General features: G+C 38.7%; 1 protein-coding gene across 2 annotated transcripts in view; it reads right to left on the bottom strand.

Annotated features, from left to right (window-relative positions):
• Positions 1–404: 404 nt before the first annotated feature.
• The window catches only part of Srek1 (splicing regulatory glutamic acid and lysine rich protein 1), a 34,631-nt gene continuing 13,120 nt past the window's right edge, over positions 405–21,915 (bottom strand). For both annotated transcript variants that reach the window (XM_052159402.1, XM_052159403.1), the window contains 9 exons: positions 19,533–19,697; positions 18,930–19,108; positions 17,686–17,816; positions 16,724–16,838; positions 12,662–12,781; positions 12,032–12,346; positions 8,320–8,415; positions 4,170–4,314; positions 405–3,321 (listed from right to left, as the gene is read on the bottom strand). In XM_052159402.1, coding sequence (XP_052015362.1) covers positions 3,169–3,321; positions 4,170–4,314; positions 8,320–8,415; positions 12,032–12,346; positions 12,662–12,781; positions 16,724–16,838; positions 17,686–17,816; positions 18,930–19,108; positions 19,533–19,697 — 1,419 coding nt within the window. In that variant the 3' untranslated portion in view covers positions 405–3,168. The remainder of the gene's footprint in view (positions 3,322–4,169; positions 4,315–8,319; positions 8,416–12,031; positions 12,347–12,661; positions 12,782–16,723; positions 16,839–17,685; positions 17,817–18,929; positions 19,109–19,532; positions 19,698–21,915) is intronic.

The raw sequence follows: 21,915 nt of genomic DNA, 5'->3' as shown, positions 1-21,915 counted from the left end.
TCAATGCATCCCTCCAAAAAGACTGATTCTAGCTGCTGACTCAAGTAACATAAAGTGAAATCATACTCTACCTGTGATGCGTAGTAAACTGAAAATATCTTAAAGCCTGCCTAAGAGTGATCTCCAGAATCCTCAAGCTTAAATATTTCATAGGTTAAGGCTGGTCTAGAGAAAAGGCTGGATCTTCTCTGAATTTTAAATGAAATCACAAAGACAGAAGGATGACAATATTAGTATCTTAAATTTTTCCTGACCAAATAAATAAATAAATAAACCATCTTGATTATAAACATTGGTTTTTTTTTATTTGTAATTAAGTATATCAAAATCTAAGCCTCTAAGACAAAGATAAATATGTAATAAACACTGAATGTATTTCTTTTTTTTTTTTTCTTTTCTTCCCCCCCCCCCCCCCCCCAGACAGGGTTTCTCTGTGTAGCCCTGGCTGTCCTGGAACTTACTCTGTAGACCAGGCTGGCCTCGAACTCAGAGATCCGCCTGCCTCTGCCTCCCAGAGTGCTGAGATTACAGGCGTGAGCCACCACCGCCCGGCACTGAATGTATTTCTAAAAAAGAATTCTAACCATGGAGAAGATTACAGGCTGAATAATGTCTCTCAGTTCGAGCTAACTAGATTAAGATGGAAACATCAACTACAGAGACAGTCATTAGCAATTAAAAACCTGCTAAGGTTCTTAACTGTAAAGCCACCAGACTGGTGCTTATATCAGCTCAGTGTGCATACAGAAGCTATCCACAGTATCAGACTGTCTAAAAAGAGAGAGAGACTAGCCACACTAGCAGGAGACAATTCTGCCCCCTCCCCACAACATCTATCTTAGGCGACAGTAAAGGAATAAAACCAAAGACCAGGAGTGCCTCCCCCCCCCCCAGTGCCTCACTCCCACACAACTGACAGACCAATCCCACAGCGTCTGACTTCACTTTCTCTGGTATCCCTACGCATTTTGAGTTTTAAAACCATTTTCTACATTAATGATTATTTGAGCAAATAAATACCTGAATGAAAGGTAATTAGCAGTAGGAATTAAGTGTTAATTTCCACCTCAAAAACATTTTAACAGTCGTCCAGAGGGAAGGAAACATCCTAACTTTCAACGGCTGCTCTAGACTGCAAAGGTTTGCTCAGGCCATGCCGACACCCTCCACACGGCAAACAAACTCAGAGCAGAATGGAAACTGAAGACTCTTTCCGCTAAAATACTCAACTTTATTAGAGAAATGGTACTAAAAAATAACAACAGTTCCAACATTTGCTCTAGTCTACTTACATTTCATAAATAAGACAGCGGTTGAAGTGAGACACTCCTTCACAATCTCTCCACAGGTGTCCAAGTATTTCTGTATCAGAATAAGCTGTTTATCAGCCAACCGTATGTGGCTAAATGATTAAAATGGCCATCTATACTTTACATAGTAAAGCATTTTCCAAAAGTTTAATGTACACAGTGACAAAAAAGAAAACACACACATACACACAGTAATTCTGAACACCTGAAGATGATTAAGCAGCTTCATAATCGAACCAGGCTTTATGATTTGCAGAAAGGGCTTTTCTAGTCTTCAGATTATAGTTTCGACAGTATTTAATGTGGAAAAAAGACTCAAGTTGAAACCAAGGAACTAAAGTGCTACTTGGCTTTTTAAATCTGTGAAAGTAACTCTTCATGAGGTAAGGCAACTGAGTAATTTGATTGTATTAGGTTCTGCTAAAATAATTACACTTGATTTTCAAATAGCCTTTGCAAATTAAAAGTGGGGTTTTGTTTTGGCAATGTAACAATAATGAACAGTGCATTAACTAGAATGTATAGTTTTGGAGAAAACACTAACACAGATGCTGTTTTACAACTTGCATACCTTCTGTAAAAAGCTGAGCCTAAGACTGATGGGTGACCGACTCTTAAACTCATGTAAGCATATCATTAAATACAAATTTACCTCTCCATATGTTCCTAGTCCTTCCTTTAAGAATAATTTCTGCATCATTGGGAGAAAATGACTGCAAGGTAATAGTAAGGCCATCCAATGAAGTCAACTCGTAGGTCTCCTCTGATCATGTAAGAGCATGTCTCCTGTTTAATCATTGCAGTAAAACTGGTGGTCCCCAAACTACATGGTGGTTTGAACCTCCATGTGTCTTGTAAACAGGACTTCCTTTTCTTATCTGAATAAACAAGTGCTTCTGACACACCACTTGAACACTTCCCAATGGGTGTGACTAGAATACAGCCACCTAGATGCCATATGAATTAAGAATGACTAGCACATATAAATCCTAGAAAACAGTGTACCACACATTGTAGAAGGCACTAAAGCTTCAGCTTGTGCTCCAATAGCCGCCCACTTTTGAAAGCTCAGTTTCCTCTTTATAAGGGCATCTTTGCCACCTACAGTTGACAAGACACACTGCAATATTATTCATGAGCTTGGAAATGTTAAGGAAGTTTAAGAAGAAATGCTCATTTCATGGCAGACCCAATGACTCTAAACACTGAATACATTATTAGTATTCAACACAGATGCTCTTCTTCTGAAGAACAGTAGCATGCATTGTCAGTTGGTTTTTAATCACTTATTTAAGCAATGTTAATCTGTAAAACTGTTTTAAAGAAAAACTGATGTCCAAAACAGTGAGCAAGAGAAAACCCAATAGTGCGATTTACCACAATCACTGTAATCCCTGTGAAGTAAATGTTAAAACTTCTTACATAATTTGCACTTTACAAGAGTGTATGGATATTTGCACAAATTTCAAGCACATCATCAAACTGTATATATTGAAATTTTTTTTTTAAAAAAGTAAAACAATACAAAATTCAGTAACTAGCATTTTGTTAAGAGCCTCCCCTGCTCATCTCTGTGGACAGTTCTGCTCTGGATCTCTGCCTTTCTGGCAAAAACGGATGCATCCACCACATGAGAAATGTGGCAGCCACCATGGAAATGCAGACTTCAGAAGATGGTCAGTTTGAATAACATCTGGTGTTTCATGATGTCCATGCTCAGTAACAAGATGTTCGCAATGTCACCTCATAGCTTTAAAAGCTTTAGTTACCATATATGTGTTTCTGTCTTCATTTACACCTTGTTCTGAACTGAGAGCTTTGGGTTGGAGCCCGCCGTGGAGGAGGTGGACGGGGAGGCCTACACGGCGTCGGCCTTGCTGCACAGACTCTCTTCATTTGGCTGGCAATTCCCATTGTGCTGCACTTTATTCTCCTCCTCAGTCCTTGGAGAGCCCTTCTCACCTGCATCTTTGCTCACAGTTGAATCTGCCTCTTTACTATGTTCCTTCTCCTGCAAAACACATCATGTGCATGTTTACTATCTTATACAATAATCACCTACAGTTGTGCCTAAATGACATGTCTTTTGTGAATAAAACACATTGTTTTCTTTTATTAAAAAAACATGCAAGCACATGCATCAACTTGTCCTTTGTATACTATTGCTATTCCCCACAAAAGATGGTTAACAAAATCAGAATACAACAAGTAAACAGAAATTGTAGCTCTTCAAAATCAGAAATCAGCCTTGTAAAACAAAAGAAGCCAAATAACTTTCCAATAAACTACAAGAAATAAATGTGAACATGTACAAAAAGTCCCTCTTCCTCCTTGAAAAGCAGTCCAAATTCTGCCCTAAGGCTAAGGAAGGATCAGAGAACAATGAATGCCCTAGTCATAATTCATGCTAAAGAAATACTGCTGATGTCACTGATGATGACAAACGCTGTCAGTATCAAAGTTCCAGAATCATATTTCCAACAGAATTAAAGAAGACAAGATAGCAAAGAGTGAACTGTCATAATTCACAAGTACTTACAATTTCCAAGGAAAAGCTAACTAGGGAGTTTAGTTTTCAATTCTGTATTAGGAAATTTGGTTTCAATTATGTATTACACATCAAGCCTAGTTTTAGCTATACATTTCAAAACCAATGACGAAAAGGCCCATCAATTTTGTTCAAATGTGTCCTGAGATTATCAAAGACACGTGTTACCCAGAGATAACAAACTCTTCCCCTTGTATGTTCTACTGATTCTCTACAACAGGCTCTCATCTCTTCAAGGCAGCTAGAGCGGACAGCAAGAGCACGCACGGGCACCGCTCCCCTCTCCTGCAGGCCCTGGCTGAGTGGCTTACCTTAGCTGGTGTGCTAGTCTTCTCCACCTTCTCCTTCCCGTCTCGGTCACTAGAACTCTTTTTTGTGGAGGTGGAACGCTCTCTTTCTCTCCTGTCACTGATGTGGTCCCGTTCTTTTTCTCTCTTCTTATCTTTCTTATTTCGGCTATATTGAAAATGCAAGAGTTGTCTTTAAGAATTTGAGGACCTATACTCTCTATACTCTTGACAGCAATCCTTATCTAACAGGCCATGCAAGACAATGCAATGTAAATAGGCATGCTAGTAAATTGGCTTGGCAAAGTAACAAAACCAGGTCCTCCACCCCACCCTTCGCTTCACTCGGGGTTAAAGTGATTTAAGCAGTAGCCACCACATGTTCCTTTAAAACACAACTTGGTACCATCAATTTATTACATTTTAAATGCTCAAGATATACTTATATCTTATACTTATATAATATACTTATATACTGAAATAAGGATGAGACTAAAAACCAACTACAATCAGCCTAAACTATATACAATAGCTCCTCATACACAGATCAACATCATGTAGGAAGATGCTGCCCTAAACCAGACACTGTTTTCTAGTAAAGCGAACTCTCCTACTGAATCCCTAACCCTACAAACTTCCTTGTTTTCATATTCTCCAAATGTACCACGTATTAGTGTGTAATGTTTTCACAGGCTAATGTGTGAACATTCAAGAGGGAATAAAAAGAGATCAGTAAGATGGCTTAGCTGACACCAAGCATAATGACCTGAGTTTGATTTCTGAGACTTACTTGATTTTTAACAGAGAAGGCAAAAGAAAAAAGAAAAACAAACAGAGAAGCAGAAGCAGAAGAGCTTCAGTAAATGCTAGAACTTCAGGTAATTCATTACACTCCTTGCCCATCTCATCTACCGTTAGAAACAGGAACCAACAATTCAAAGCCAAACCTAAAACACACAAAAGGCACTACTAAAAGAAAATCACAAACCCCTAAGATCATAGGGGGAAAATTATGCATATCATTTGAAAAGCATAACAGCACATGGTCAGGCCAAGATGGCTCTAACATGGAAATATGAGCAGTTCCCTCTTTGAGTAGCTTAAAGGTAGACTCAAAATTAATGAAAATACTGAGGACAACTAGGAAGCAGATCCAAAGCAAATGACAATCTGTTGCAACAAAGGTATCATTTCAGGTCGCTGGGGAAAATGGTATTTTATAAGAGGTTTGGGGGTCACCGGCTAATCATTTGGCAAGGTGATAAAACAAGATGCACATGCCATTCTAAATAACAGAAACAAACCAAATTGGCTTAGAGACCCAGCTTATTTTTAAATGAAATGACTACATACTAAAAGTAAATATGGGTGAGTTCTAGGTTAAAAGAAATTTCTAGCCAGGCGGTGGTGGCACATGCCTTTAATCCTAGCACTTGGGAGGCAGAGGCAGGCGGATTTCTGAGTTCCAGGCCAGCCTAGCCTGGTCTACAGAGTGAGTTCCAGGACAGCCAGGGCTACACAAAGAAACCCTGTCTCAAAAAAAAAAAAAAAAAACAAAAACCAAAAAACCCAAACCAAACCAATATAAAACAAAACCAAGAAATTTCTAGCCACACCTACAATTCTAAATACATAAAACAAAAAAAATTGTAAATTTATTTGCAAGAAACTTTACAAAACAAAAGAAAAAACCCTCAAGTACCTCAAAACAAAGCAACATCATGTCTGTTATATGTCTTTATATATGACTTAAAAAAAATAAATCCAAAGAATGATAGAAAGGAGTGTCATAAATAATAAAAAGAAGGCTCACAAGCATGCGCAGCCTTAAGTTCAGTCCCAGCACACCAGGCAGGTCACAACCACCTGTGTCTCCCCTGCCCACTTCTGCAGGTATTGTGCTCACATGCACAAACCCACACACAAACATATAATTACAAATAAAACAACAATAACATTTTTAAGAAAATACAATCAATTTAACCAAAGATAACAAAACCAAACCACCAATTCCTATATTAACCAGCACAGCCAGCAATGAAAGAGTGTGCAGAAGGCACCGCGGCAGGCGAGACTGGACGCCATAAAGAGCACCAGCCGAGACAACACACAGACGCAATATGGTCCTACAGACACCATTAACAGCATCAGCAGCAGACATACCAAAAATATGTATGAAACTTGTGTGACACCTTCAAGGCTCACCATATAGCCAAAATGATTTTTACAAGAACAAAGCAGATGCTGGAGAGATGGCACAGCTGTTAAGAGCACTCAATGCACTTTTAGAACCCCCAGTTCAGGGAATCTGACATCTTCTTACCTCCACAGGCTCCTATAATATACACCTTGTGAACATATATACACTCGGGCACACACACACACAAAATAAACAAATATATAAATATTTTAAAATCAAAGTAAAAAACATGATTAAATGACTCCCAATTTCTGATTTCACAGTGACTACAAAACTACAATACCTGAAAACATGGTACTTGCCTCAGGACAAGCATGTAAGCCTGTGGAATAGCCTAGAATAAACTCTTGGATACCAGGTCAGATGATTTTCAAGATGGGGGCCAAGATCATCATTCAGTGATAAAATGGCTGTTTTCAACAGTGATGCTGAGAAAACTTAAAATCCAAATGCCAAAGAATGAAGTCGGAACTCTACCACTAAGCATATACAAAAATTATTTCAAAATACATCAAAGAGTTGACTAAATGGCTCAGAGTAACAGTGTACACTGTGTGACCTGAACCACAAGTTCCATTTCTGGAACCCACATATAAGTAGGAGAGAACTAATTTGAAAAAGATGGCTTTCAGCCTCCACACACATACATGCCCCTCCATGCACATACACACGCACACACACTAATAATAATAAATTTAAAACACAAAAATAGATGAACAGACGTAGTACATCACCACAAGTTCAAGGGTCATCTGGTCTACTGGTGTGTAAACACCAATGAGACTCGGGCATAGTCACTGACTACACAAATACATAAGAGTATGCGATTCTTTGTGTGAAACAAAATTAGAAAATGCCTATTTGCCTAATTATGTAAAAAGGAACAGACAAAAGCTGAAATAAACAGTACATGGGAAGAAGACAGAATATGGGAGCGTGTAAGGCAGTCTGTGGCCTGGTTGAGCAAGGCTTACTCCAGAGACCTAGTAGAACATCCTACAAGGGATGGAACCAGTGAGCCATGCTCCCAGACTCCTGACTCCTCAACTCCATAACCCTGCGGCCATTGTTCTGGCTGGACTCCACCCCTACAGTCACCTGGCTACAGCCAGGTTTCCACTGCCCCACTATAAAAGGAGGCTTCTTGACCCCCCCTCGCTCTCTCTTGCCCCTCCTCGCTCTCTTGCCCCTCCTCGCTCTCTCTTGCCCCCACATTCTTGTCCCTGTTTCCCTTTTCTCCCCTTTCTTTTTCCCCTCTTTCCACGTGGTCATGGCCAGCTTTCATCTATCTTTTCTTTCTCTCTCTATCTCCTTTTCTCTTCCTACTTTCCTATATTAAAGCTTTGAAACGATGTCTTTTATCAAAACCCGCCACGTAGGAGCATGGATCAGGCCTCAGCATCTCCAGCCCCCAGGAAAGGACCCAACCTCTTCTTAGCCATGCTTCCTCAACAGGTACCCGGGGCCAAACAGGTACCTTCTGGGCAGAGACCTCCCCGCTAGCCAGGCAGCCAGCCTCTCTCCATAGCTTTCTCCTATGCGGAACTTGCCTGCCAGTTTTCCCGCCACATTTTTTCCCCACAGCAGAAGGAAAACAGCACTGTCACAGAACCAATGTCCCAGCCAGCATAATCAAAAGGAACAGAGAGATTCCCTCACCACTGCGGACATATTTTTTATAGTGAAGAATGGCAAAAGGTATGACCCCTATCTGTTCTGTGATACTTTTTAATCTAAGTAAAACAATTATACACCTCCATTTCTAACTATATAAACCCGGGGGTGGGGAGGGATTTGCAATGGTAAGTTCCTATATGGACAGACTGGATGAGCACATGGATGGTTTTAAAAACTATTCTGAAGAAGACAAATATATTTGCCATTCAAAAACCAAAACATAAAAAAGAGATTGAAAAAGAAACTCATTTTTATTTCCTGCTCCCTCTTTCCGTTATACCAGATACATCCACCTACCCTCTGGGAGATGGAGACCTAGAAGACTTTCTTTTTACAGTCTTTGATGTTCTTGGTGATCTGGAAGAACTCCTGCTCCTCCTCCGCCGCCTTTCCCTAAAAGACAAATGAAATCACTTTTCTAAATTCAGCAACTGAAATTAAGGACAGTTCAAACTATAAAGTTTGATTTTTTTTTTTTTTAATGTTTTTTAAGTTCCTTAGTGTTGAGACTCTGGGCTTGTACTACAGCCTAGCTTGTTTCTATTTTCACTGGGAGAGGTTAGTTAAAGGATCCTGGAGATCAGACCCAGACCCCCCACGGCTGACGGTGCTGTGCCCTGAGCCACTCCCTTACAGGCCCATTAAACTCTTTTTTAAAAGCATGTTTTATTACCTGATTTTAGTGTAGATCAAATTATGAACCATACATTTATCGTTGGCAAAACCATCATGTAAAATTTCAGGAGAAAATAGAGGACAACCTCCTTTTCATTGACATACTTTAAATTCTTTTAAAATCTTCAAGTTAGTATACAAAGTGATGGGTTTCACTAGAACAATTTTTCAAATGGAAAAAATATCAAGGATGGCTCAGACTCCAGTATCTTCTCTCTTAGTAACTAAAATCTTTCCCATCATTGTGCTTCTGCTCCTCTTGCATCACTGCAAAGGTTTTCTAACAAAGTAACAAAGTCTGGAAAAATTGTAAAATAAGTTATCTTGCTAAGGCTTAGATGTATCAGAATGAAAAAGCATTTAAGTAACTTATGGAGAAACTGTTTCCCCTCTAGATTACTATCATCACTGTTGTTCCAGTCATTTAAAATTAATGCGCAAATTTACGCGAGTAGTTAAAATCTGAAATTTAGATAAGGAAATAATAAGCAAAAAGAAAAAAATTAACAGATAATACATATTCTAAACTACATCATATTTAAGAGTGACTAACTTAGAATCAATGAACTTCACCACATCCACAACTCAAGGGACGAGGTATGAAGACATATTTATCAAATTATTAGTATAGCCAATAATCTTATATATAAGAAGTTCTGACAAGGGCTGGGGGCAACTGCTCTGTAAATAAGTACTTGCTGCCCAAACACCCCTGGGAAAGGCCTGGCAGAGAGGCACATACCTGTAGTCCTGCACCAAGAGGCAGAGACAGGAGCATCTGGGAGACTTGCTAGCCAGCCTGGGTAGTCACTGAGTTTCAAGTTCAGTGAGACTTTGTCTCAAAAACCTCAGGTGGAGAATGACAGAGAAGACAGAGACTGCCCTCTAACCGTGATGCATGCCAACATCCATGCACACACTGCACACACACATCCCACATACAAGAGCAGCAGCTCTCAGATCCACTGACCACACCACCAAAACATCAATCTTCTGAAATTCAAGTTCTCCTTGCTAAAACAAAGAAAACCCAAAGTCAGTAACTCCAGGCGTCCTGGGTTGTGCTGGGGCTAGAGGATAACACCAGTAATGTGTTAGGAATAGAGCCTGGCACATGGCAGGTGCTCAACTGATGAAGAGTCTATTTCTTTGTGGGAGGCAGAAACAGAATATTGGAGAAACCAAACCCTACTCACACATGGTAGAAAAGCACTGAGTAACACTCTGCCTTTCCTTGCCTTTCATAATAGTAATTTTTAAGCAATCAACATTTTTTAAGTATCAAATCTTTCTTTGAAAATATAGATTAGGAGACAATGTTGAAATAAAAGCATGAAGTAGATTGTTTTGAGCAGTTAGAATGTTTCCTACTCAGTGAGCAACTCAGAACATTAGAAAAAGAAGGGTCTACTAAAGCGTAATAACTATAGCTGCTGATCCTGACAGAATTCGCAGACAATCAGTTTCTGTACACACTAACTAAACTAACTAACTAACTAACTAACTAACTAACTAACTAACTAACTCTCCCCAGCTCATTTGGTCTCTAGGTCCCAGAGTTCTAAGAATCAAAATCAGAACTGGATTTGAACCCTTTAGTTCCCTTAAACATAAAAGGAGTCAGGCGCCTTTAATCCAAGCATTTTGGAAAGTCACATGATCTTTCTTAGTTTGAGGCCAGCTAGGTCTACATATTGAGAGCTACACAAACTCTGTTGAGAAGAATGAGAGCAGGAGCAAGAGAAAGTAAGAGAGAAAGAGAGTAAGCGAGCAAGCAGGAGAGCAAGCAGGAGAGCGAGCACACGGGCGGGCGGGCGAGCGGGCGGGCAGGCACGAGCTGAGCATGCAGCGGAAAAAAGCCAGCAAGCATTTCAGTGTTACTGGAAAAATGAGTTTATGTTACTAATTAAAAAGGAATCAAATCATTTGATGCTGTGAAGCAAAGTATCTGAATGGCACAATAACATGAAGGCGCCCACAGCATGACCAACAAAATCACTTGCAACCAGGGTGCAGTCACAGGTTAGGCTGATACCCAGGGAAAAGGCTGTTTAAATGTGTTTCAATGTTTCTATGTTGAGCCTGCTGTGACCAGTGTTACTGTTTTCAACTTCATGGTTCTGAGCCAGTTTTAAGTTCCACAGTCTAGGAGTCTCACAACCTTGCTGGAAAAAGTAAATAAGGTGAAAGATTCAAGTCAACTAAGAACTAGATTTGGCTTGTTATTCCAGAACCCAATGAACACTACAATTAGCTTTTATTATCTTTTAATAGGCTAGCGTAAAAAAATAAGCTGTAGAATAACATTTTTCAAAATAGGAAATATATTCATTTATCTACTCATATGCAATGAAAAACAAACTTCAAAATTTATTGAAACATTTATTTAGTTTAAAAGACTAGGCTTAAGTTATCATAATAGAATCTTCTGGAATCAGGGATAAAGGGTTTAAACAACCTTGAGGAAGAGTCTCATTTTGTACCTGCTACCATAGCAACATGCTGCCACCTGGTGGCAGTATATCTATTAATAAGTGGAAAAAATAGTCCTAAGAGAAAAAGATCTAATGTTTAAAACTAACCAATGAGAATACTTAAACATCATACATAAAGCATAATGGAAGTTAAAGCTAACTTAGTTGACAGACGGGAATCACACTACAACTATGGAAATCACGTAACATGCTAAGATTTACCATACCACTCCAGAGAGACAACAAAGTCTCAAAGATCAGCTATCAGACAAGAATTTTTACATAGGCATCTTAAAAACATTGTCCCATCATATGCCTTTCTCTAAGAAAAATAGTAAGTAAAAATTAACCAGACTTAAATATTACATTATGAAAGACAGCTAAGTGTGTCCAAATATTTCATCCAGAAGATTCAATGATGTAGTAATCCCTCTGCTGAAGAAAAGCTGACTTGCTAATTAAGGTTAAATGTTACTAATTACTGTGCTTGCATACAGTATTCCCCCTCAGTTAAAAATGTACGCATCAGTCCCTCTTGGCTAAAGTTTAAGCAAGGTGCAGTGATAGCTCAGTCAGTGAAGCATTTGTCATGCAAGCATGAGGCCCCGAGTTCTGCGTCCAGAACCCATGTGGGAAAGCACAACACATGATTAACAGAAACAGACTTGGTAGCATGCATCTTTAATGCCAGTACTGGCAAGGCAGAAACAAGCAGATCCCCAGGGCTAACTGGCCAATCAGTCTAGCCTACTGTGTCGTGGCCAATGAACCACATCCAATGTCACCCTATGACCTCCACACATCAGCACCCACAGGCATGTGCACTTGCACGCACACACAGAAGTTATGTATCACCAAACCTGCTGGCACTACGAGACCGTCGTGATGCATTGTAACTTCGGGGTGGTGTTCTGGACTTCTTCTCCTTCTTCCGCTTTTCATCCGTCTCTTTGGATCTGTCTTTGTCCCGCTCCTTGTCTTTATCTAGTTCCTTCTCCTTCTCCTTCTCCTTGTCGCGCTCCTTTTCATGGTCCTTTTCCTTCTCACGGTCTTTGTCTTTGTTTTTACCCCGTTCCTTGTCTTTTTCACGGTCCTTTTCCCTCTCTCTCTCCTTTTCCTTCTCTTTATCCTTCACTCTTTCCTTCACCTTTTCTCGGGTATCTTTTCTCTTGTCCCTTAAAAAAAATACATTTTTGGCTAAAATAATTCTCTCTCAGAAAGAGGTCTCTCTACACAAATACCAATAAAAATCATCTGCATTGACTGCAAACAAAGTAGAAATTTCTGTGTAACTCAGGAGTAGAGCTGAGCTGAGATACAGCAGGCTGAGCTAAACCACACTGGCCATAGTTGCATCAGAGGCAATCAATATTAATCTTAAGACGCTAAAGCAACAAGAAAGCCTTATTTCTACTAAACCTGAACCACAATTTCGCATGAGTGAAAACAATGATAAGATTTAAACTCTCTGTGATTGCTCACTAACTCACCGAGACCGCGACCGGCTCCGTGACTTCCGCCTCTCCCCAGACTTTGAGCGTTTCTTATGTGGGCTCTTGGATCTACGTCTATCTTTCTGTCTTGAACGGGACCTATTATGGGATCTACTCCTAAAGGAAAATAAATTGTAAAGATGTCAAAAGATATTCTTAGAATTTCAACTCCAAAAAAAGCTAAGAATTCTTATATTCAAATAAAATCATTTAGAAAAACTTTTCTATTTAGTAAGATCTTAAATGACCCCTCTATAATGTTCTCATTATAATAGCAAAATAAATTACTGGAAAGTTTGCCAGCTATGTTATATCGTGCAAAACAAAAATAATTTAATAGTTATTTTCTCTGTCAGGGATAGCTTTCCTTTTCATCAGAATATCACATGCCTCAAATCTGCAGACTGTTCCGTTGGCCCAAGTTTTCACATCACAGATTGTCTCTAATTCCTGGCTTCCTTGTAAGCTAGCTGTGATTCATCCTGAGGGGAGCAGGTGTATACTTCAACAATTTCTATAAGTGGCCATGCACTGTTTGTCGCAACAAATGTTAGGAAAAAAGTAATAAAGTTGTCAAAGAACACATTTATAAAAAATATTTTAATCAAATATATATGGAAGGATAGTATTGATGATAGTAATAGTGTAACAAACGAAGCATGAGAAATCAGATATTCAAACGTCAGATGTGGTGTCTTGATCTTATAACTCTAATTATAATCAACTATTAAAAGAAACCTTTATTACTCTATTATCCCCCCCAGAAAAACATAACTTGTTATTTCAGTTCTGAGGAGGCCCCATTGAAATAAACTGAGAATATTTTAGTGTTATTTTTTTCTTAATAAAATATCCTAGGTACTATTTACTGAAATATAAAATAGGGTTGCCAATGTAACTCAATGCAAGTTTGTAGAAAATACAATGCCCTGGATTTGATTCCCAACGCTACAGCAAAACAAAAGGACAAATTCCTTTAAAGTGTAGCAGAACACACTTACACAGCTTAAATACGGAAGTGGTGAGGTATTGAGTCTGCCACAGTGACTGTGAGCTCCGGCTAAGTCCCTGGTCTGTACTAGAAGTCCATGTTCCTCTGCAATCTGAATCCCACCTACACTTGCCAACGTTTATCATGAGGACTCAATCAGATGATGTTTGCAAAGTGCCTTACAGCCCCTAGCAGAATGCTTAAATTAGCATACAGGTTAACTGTCTTCTTTCTTCCAAAGAGGCCAGGAATATGTAAGCTTTTCATAGTATGCTTTATATACGCAAAATTCATCATCATGGTTATGGTTTTGTTTTAGTTACATTACTGTGTGTGTGTGTGTGTGTGTGTGTGTGTGTGTGTGTCAAAGTACATGTGAAGGTCCGACAACAACTTGTAGAGTGGGTTCTTCTTTTTAACACGTGGGTCCTTCTTTTTAACACGTGGGTCCCAGGGATTGAATTCAGGTTCCAGGCTTAGTGGAAATAATCTTTACCTGCTAAGCTGTCTCACCAGCCCCATTGATAGTCATGTTTTAATAAAATAAATCAGAACAAATTCTACAAAAAAGGATTTAAAAAAAAAAAAAAAAGTCCGAGGTGGGCTTTGAGGCCAGATGCATCCCTAGACTACCTACCCCCAATTGCTAACATAATCTTAACATAATCTTACTAGCAATACACTTTCATTTATCCAAAATTTATGTATAGTTCATTTTAAACTGTCTAAAAATTATTTTCAAATTAAATGACAAATAGCAACTTACTGGTACACTGTATCAAAGCTCAATTGTACATCAATGTTTCCATTCAAACACTATTTCATAGAGTTACTAATCTGATCTGTCAAGTTTATGTAACTTAAAATACAATAATCATGTTCCCAACACTAACTCTGTGAATAAAACAGCAAAATCTGGGCAAAGCAGAAATATACTCCTCAAATCCTAGCCAAGGACAGCCACTCCTTTCTCCCTCCCTCTCACCATCAAAGGAGATGCAAAAGAAGGAGAGGGACGGTTGACGAAACTGGCACCACTCCCCTTTAATGATCACACACAGGAAATGTATCTACTTCTGCGGGACAGAATGATAGCTGCATATATGTGTACAAAGTATAGTCATCAGACTCAGTGTCACCCACACTCTTCTCCTTAAGTATGGAATATTCCTTTATTAACAGCAGATTTTTAACTCCTTTCTTCTAGCTCTAAAATATATGATAAATTGCTACAAACTCTAAGCACCCTATGTGTTGTAGCAGGTGAGAACTTAATCTGTTTCCTTTATGTACTTTGGCACCCACTGTCCAATCTCTTCTGCTCCCCAAAAATTGACTGGAACGCAACTCAACTTTAAAAACTTTCATGGGAATAGTTTTCTGCCTGAGATGCAAAATTCTAGAAACATGTAACATTATAATCTACTCTGCCCTATTAAGTCAGCTGGGGAATGGGGTAAAGTGTCGGAAGATTCTTTCAGGTCAAACTCAAGTCTTATGTCTTTAATTAAAGATTTCCATGCCTCTATTTAAAGGTAACTCATTTTCTCTTGTAGTTAGCCTATGTGTATTTCAATATGCATGTGTAAAGCACATTTAGCACATTTATTTCTGAGTGTACATGTGTGCCAAGAGCCACTGATTTCTAATTTTAGCCTCAGATACATCTATATGAAAATACATTCACTAATAATAAGAACTGACAAAATTTCATTTTAAACTTTTAGAAGACATAATAAACTCTTAGAGGAAGAAAACAGTATGTGAACTAAAAGACTTTAAAGTGGGCAGTAGACAAAGCAGACAACTCAGCTATTGACCTAATTGTTAAAAGCACATAAAGCTTCACATATTATCAAATAAACCACTGTTAATGGAAAAGTTTTACTTTTTCTCAGCCTAAGAGCTTCGTTGTCCTTTACAGCCACTGAAGTCGAGTCAGGAAATGAGTCTTCATTTACTCCTCTTGGGCACTTTCAGACTTTCCTGACCTCCACTCTCCTGCCACCACGTGCAGTCCATCCACCCTGGTTTCCACACTGCTCTATCTGTTCTACTTTCTGCTCTAGCCTTGGTTCCTACTGCACTTATATTCTGGGTGATTTTGAGACAATGTCTTACTATGGTAGGTCTAGTTGATTTGTATTTACTATGTACACCAGGCTGGCTTAAACTTGAGGGACCTGATTTTGAGCTTGCCAAACTAAGAGCTTAGAGACACCAAAGTCCCCAAAGAAGATTTTGCAAACTATGTATGGACCATACCATTAAGGGGGGTAGAAGTATAGTTTACAAAAGTCAAAGAAAAATCTCTCTGTTTTGCTATTTCATCTTAGAATCTCCTTGATCACCACAGACAAAGTAGACTGGAGGTCCTAGGGAGGCTTCCCTTGAGACCTCCTCCTTTAACTCCCCCACCTTACACATGCATGTACACATCTCTGTGCCATTCTCTCAAGACATAGTAACTCAGCATGCAACAAGAACGTACTACACTTCAGGCAAAATTCTCAAGGAACTTCCAATCAAATCAGGACATGCTGCAATCTACACTCTAAGATATCCTTTGCACCAAACACAAAGCAATTACATAGAAAAGGAAAAAATTAAAATACTGAAATTATGATCAAAACAGGACAAAAAGAACTTGAGGACAGCACTAGAGCTTGGGCCAGAGGGTGGCTGGAGAGAACTGCGGTCAGCATTAGCTTTTCTCAGGACAGAATCAAACACCTTGTCACATATGCGGAAAAGGCTAGTTTGAAAAAAATTCAAGTATAAAACACATGCAAATAGAAAACTTTCTAAAACTAAAGATTATTGAAAATATTAAAAATTATCAATTAGAAAAAATGCTTTCTTTTGAGCATACAGAAAGAGAGAATCGGGCTGGGCAGCACTGGTATAGCCCTTAACTGCAATATTTTCATCAGAGCAAGAGTTTGGAACAATAGGCACACTACCAGATAAGCAAACACTAATGAGATTTCTGAGTTCTGATACTTTGGCATCGTAACTATTTGAAATACAAACTGAGAGAACATTGAGCATTGACAGTAGAGTCTCACCTGTGCTTTGACTGTGATCTCTTCCTTCTAGAGTGGGATTTTGAGCTAGACCTGGACTTTGAGCGAGTGTGGGAACGGGATCGACCGCCTTTCCTTTCATTGCTCTTTCCAGACTCTGGGAGGAAAAAACCACTTTGCAGCGTAAGCTCAGAACAATTAAAGATCCCAGTTAATAATTAGGCACAAGTGGAATATACCACATATAGTGCAAGGGGCCTACTCTCTGTACATCCTCCTCCTGTGCAATTATCCTTCAGAAACATCCAAGAAAGTCATTGCACAAACTCGTTGAGTGCAGCCACCCTGCAGCAGTACATATAAACCACATGATTATAAACAGCTGTTCGTAGTATTTTGTTGCTGCCATAACGTCAGATCAAAACATGTCTGCAATTCCTATGACAGTGAGGCTAAGACCTTCCTACATTTATTTTGTTAGAACTGAACCTAAATTCCAAGTATTAATTTAGGAAATCTAATGAAAGATAAATCACACAGACATTTTAGAGTGGAGTTTAAAGTATTTAGCAACACAAATATTTGAGTAAGTTTTCCTTTAATCTGGCAAAACTGGGTATGCTGTTTCTAAGTTAGATGCACTTTCTCTTATCTTAAAATTAAAACTTTGAGGGAAAGGCAACCTGCCTCCATTTAACATTTTAAACATTTCTTCTTTCCTCTTGGGCTTCACAGAAACATTCACACTCTGCTTTCAGTAAACCAGCCTCCACACTGACTTGTTCCACAGACTACTCACTGACTACGGCTAAAGTGCATCAGTTCGGTATCAGGGCAAAGCTGGTTTGTGCTGAGTCGCTCTGAGTAAACCACTTACTCTGTCTTGAGTTTCAGTCTTCTGATCTGTACAATGAGGGAACTGAGCAGTGTAATCCTACAATCCCTTGCAGTTCTGAGTCTATGGTCTTTAGACTACGTCCTGTACAACAACACTGTGGCCTTACCTGGTTCAATGGCTGCTGAGATAAATGACTGAGCCTCCCGCACTCGCTTCATTACTTCTTCTAACTCCTTAGCTGCAGCCTGAGGTGTCATCTCAGGAGGCTTTACTATTGCATTGTTGGAGTGATTTATTCTAAATTAAAAATATTAGTATATCACAAACACACACCATAGTTTATAAAGCATGAAACAAATGTTAGTATGATATACATGTTTATAAATCTGAGGACATCTGAAAAGCACATAAGGAAATAAAAATAGCTAAATACAGAATAGCCAAAAGTAACCATAGAAAATGATCTCATCTCCACCTAACACTTTTTTGCTAAACAAAGAAACAAAAGCAGGAAAAACTGAAGTCTACCTTACTCTACAACTAAATAGGCAGTTATAAGTTTGCAAGTGCTTCTGCACATACCTTAGAAAAGTGTGACTGACAATGCTGGTGGTCAGGACTAAAATGGACCGCTTCTACTCTTAGTTACATTGTGCTAATGCCCTGCATGTACCAGCAGGATGAAGGGGAAGCTGACTACATGGTCATTTTATTCACTACTGTCCTATCTATGTCTGAGTCAGACCTGAAGGGCATCTGGTAAACTTCACTTTTTTAGGCACAGTGGCTTCTGTGACACACAGACACACCTGCTGTGTTTATCTTACACAGTCCACAGAGAAGACTGAGCACCCAACAATAGGGACTGATCATTTAAGAGTAAAATCCAAAACTATTAAGAGATCCACCTACAAAACTCAAAGCCAACTTAATAATCTGCATAAATTACAATTTCTGGACTTGAGAATCTAAAAGGTGATATGAATTTTTTGCAAACAAGGATGGCCATGAGCAGATAAACTCCCAATGTCTGATTTAAAACACTTCTAAATACTTAACACTATTTTCTTCCTAGGATTTGGAATCTATTCAAATTCTTATTATAAGCAATTCTGCAGTTCAATTTTAAGTTAAGCTGCTCTTAATCTGCAACCACAAAACAAACCTGACTTACAGAACTGAACAGAAACATGCCTAAAGCCATGATGTATCATATGCGAACAATTAGCAGTCAACTCCATATTAAAGAGCAACAGGTCTTAAGGTTACAGTGTCATGATTTCACTTATACTTAACACAGTCTTCTTTTCCACAAATTACCAATTACTGTTTTTTTTAAAGTCTTAATTAAATCAAACACTTTACAGCTTTTTCTAAGTCATTAAAATTTCTTTGTTGAAGATTTCTTACTTCAGTGGCCTGTCTCCAAACATAACTCCATTAAAAGCAAGGGCCCTTGGTACAGAATTTTGGTCTGCAAATTCCACAAAAGCAAACCGAGTTGGCTGGGTCTCATCACCTGCCATCCGAACAAATTTCACTTCTCCAACTTGTTTAAAAAATTCAAGTAGTTGATCAGCTGTTGTTGTCTGAGGAAGCAGAATGACATTTTAATACAATATACTGTTTTTCCCTTTTTAAATCAGGTAAGTAAAGCAGTTAATGCTTGCAGGGTGAGGGGTACATTTTCTTTAGTGACAAGGCAACTGTCCCCATGTTCCTGTCAACAACCCTTGCCTGTGCTCCTAATATCCAATCCCCATTAAACTTACTGGGCCCCAAGAGAGACATGAATGTAGAAGAGGGCTTGCTGGGAGAATGGGGATCAGTGGGAGTGGGAAGAGGCCACAGGATGGGGGAAATGAATAGGATCAAAATACATATGAAAACATCATAATGAAACCCATTATATAATATATGCTAATAACCATAATTAAAAACAAGTAAATAATACTTTATCAACAGAATTTTTAAAAATAAGCAGCTATCACCACCCAATTTCTTCTCAGTTACCTGTGAATTCAAATTTCCAACATAAACTGTTCTCCTAATTTCATCAATTTTGGAAGGATCCACATTTCCCATAAGTGGCGGCTGTGGGATCTCTCCAAGCGTTGTAATATTTGGGTCCAGTGCTGCTGCCGGTATAGCTCCCAAACTGCTTAGTGAAACACCAAGCTACAAAAAACAAAAGTAAGCTATGAAGCAGTTTTCACTGGTGTCCAAAGCACTGTCCTCTCATCTTGCTACAGTAGATCAATCCAGCGTGAATGGAAGGAGAAGGGGGACGCCTTGCTTTAAGCTACATGTATCTGAACATTAGGTTTTAAGATAACAAACATTTCTTTAATTGCCTGGATATTTACCTACCTTTAAACTGATACTGAAAATGAACAGTACTTTTCAATGTTCAGTGTAGTTACATTCTGTGATCACCATAAGCATTATTGTACACTGGGCCAATGTCTCAGAAAGAAGGGAGGTTAGGTTCCTGGGAGTCTGTCATGACAATATCCCTGTCCATCAAGCATTCAGTACAGAACTTTCTGATGCGTCTTTCTATCTAAGAGTCCCTCAGTTAATATATGTTGATTTCTCAACACTGAATACACGGCCAACAAAACAACAAATGAAACTTTTCTACATTTCCATAATACTGACTAAGCTTTTTTTTTTAAAGCACCATGTGTGAGGAACTATCTAAGAGTAAATTATATACAAAAAGAGAATTCCAAAGTGTGCAAAATGAGAACTGAAACACAGCAGAAGATGCTTAGCTTCATCTGGAAATTTACACATCATGGGACTCAAGTTCATCATTACTCTAGAGTATGTGCACACTGCCAACAGTGCTTTGGAGATTCCAAAGCCTTTTACTAAGTGAATGAATTCATAAATACAGAATTTGCAAATGTTACCTGTATTTTAGTGATTCAAAAAACAACAACTGGGTGAGTTTGTAATCATTACTACAACATTTAAGTTTACTGAATCCTTGTTATCAGCACTAGGACAGTGTTATTACAGAATCCAATTTTTAAAAATTTAAGGTAGAAATGGTGGCACACAATGGTAATCTACACACATCAGAGACAGGCAGACCAAGAAGAGTTTCTAGGTTATTTTCTCAGTACAGAGCTGAAAGGAAGCCTAAGCTATATGAGACCCTGACTAAAGGAAAGACCAAGAGGAGGGAAGGATCGTGGAGAAATTAAATGATCTGGTAACGCAAGGCATCAACATGAACAAAAGAAAGCTGAAGTAGACAAAAGTTCAAGAAAAATCTGGAATTGGTAAGCTATTTTAATGTGACAACAAAAGGGGGAAAAAAAAACCCAAAAACCACAAAACCATCTTTTTTAAATTTTAAATTTTATGTTTATGTGTGTACCACAAAGACCCAGGTACCTGCAGAGAGCAAAAAGAGGGTATGGCGTACCCCAGAAGTGGAGTTCTAGAAGATTGTAAGCCACCTCACAAAGGTGCTGAGAACCAACCCAGGTCCTGGGCATGAGCAGTAAGTGCTCTTAACTGCTGAACCATTTATCTGGGCCCCATCGGATAAGCTTTCTAGAACATCAGTAAATATGTGTTAGAACACACATTAGGAGACATGCTCATTTTAAAGTATATTTAAAGAGATAGCAGAATTTTAAAACACGTTCTGCATTTGGCAGAAGTAACAAAAAAAGGTTTTGAAAGAAAAAAATACAATCATTTTCATTTCTACTTGTGCTACTCCATAAAAGTGATCACTGACAATATGTGCAAATATATTGTAAATGACTAAGATTTAACAACTGCTAAATAAGAGCAGTTTCTAAAGATGAAAAACAAGCTTACAAAAACCACTGTCACTTCCTCTTGTCATAGGGGTCAGACTCACTGTTTTAAAAACATGTGAGGTCATGTAGCTTCTAATCACCCTAAAAATAAAATTCAAATACCTCTCTATGATCTAAAAAGCAGTACCAAGTCATTGTCCTATCCAATCTTACACCCTAGTTCTCTCCCTTCCCTGTCCCAGCCAAACTGAGCAGCATTAGTTCCCCAAGCACAGACATTCAACTAAAGATCATCTCGTTCACGGTCTCCTGCAGTAGGATGTTGTACAATCGTCAATCTCAGAAGCCACTTCTTCACAGTCCTTGCCCGACAAATGGTCCTCCTTTAAATGGAGTATGACCAGACACTTTCTCACGGTTCTATCTTTCCTTTACTGAGAAATCACAAGCTATTAATAACTGTTTAATTCTACACAGCAAAAATGTAAGGATTCTGTCGTATTTTCATCTTGTTCCACCTTCTCAATCATCTCTAAAATGCTTTTTCCATTACCGAAGTTTATCTCCCTTAAAATGAATTTAAGTCATCCTGATTTTCTTGAACTGAGAAC

This window comes from Apodemus sylvaticus, chromosome 16, assembly GCF_947179515.1.
Source record: "Apodemus sylvaticus chromosome 16, mApoSyl1.1, whole genome shotgun sequence".
In the NCBI taxonomy this organism is placed as follows: domain Eukaryota; kingdom Metazoa; phylum Chordata; class Mammalia; order Rodentia; family Muridae; genus Apodemus; species Apodemus sylvaticus.
This window is presented reverse-complemented; position numbering and strand designations above follow the sequence as displayed.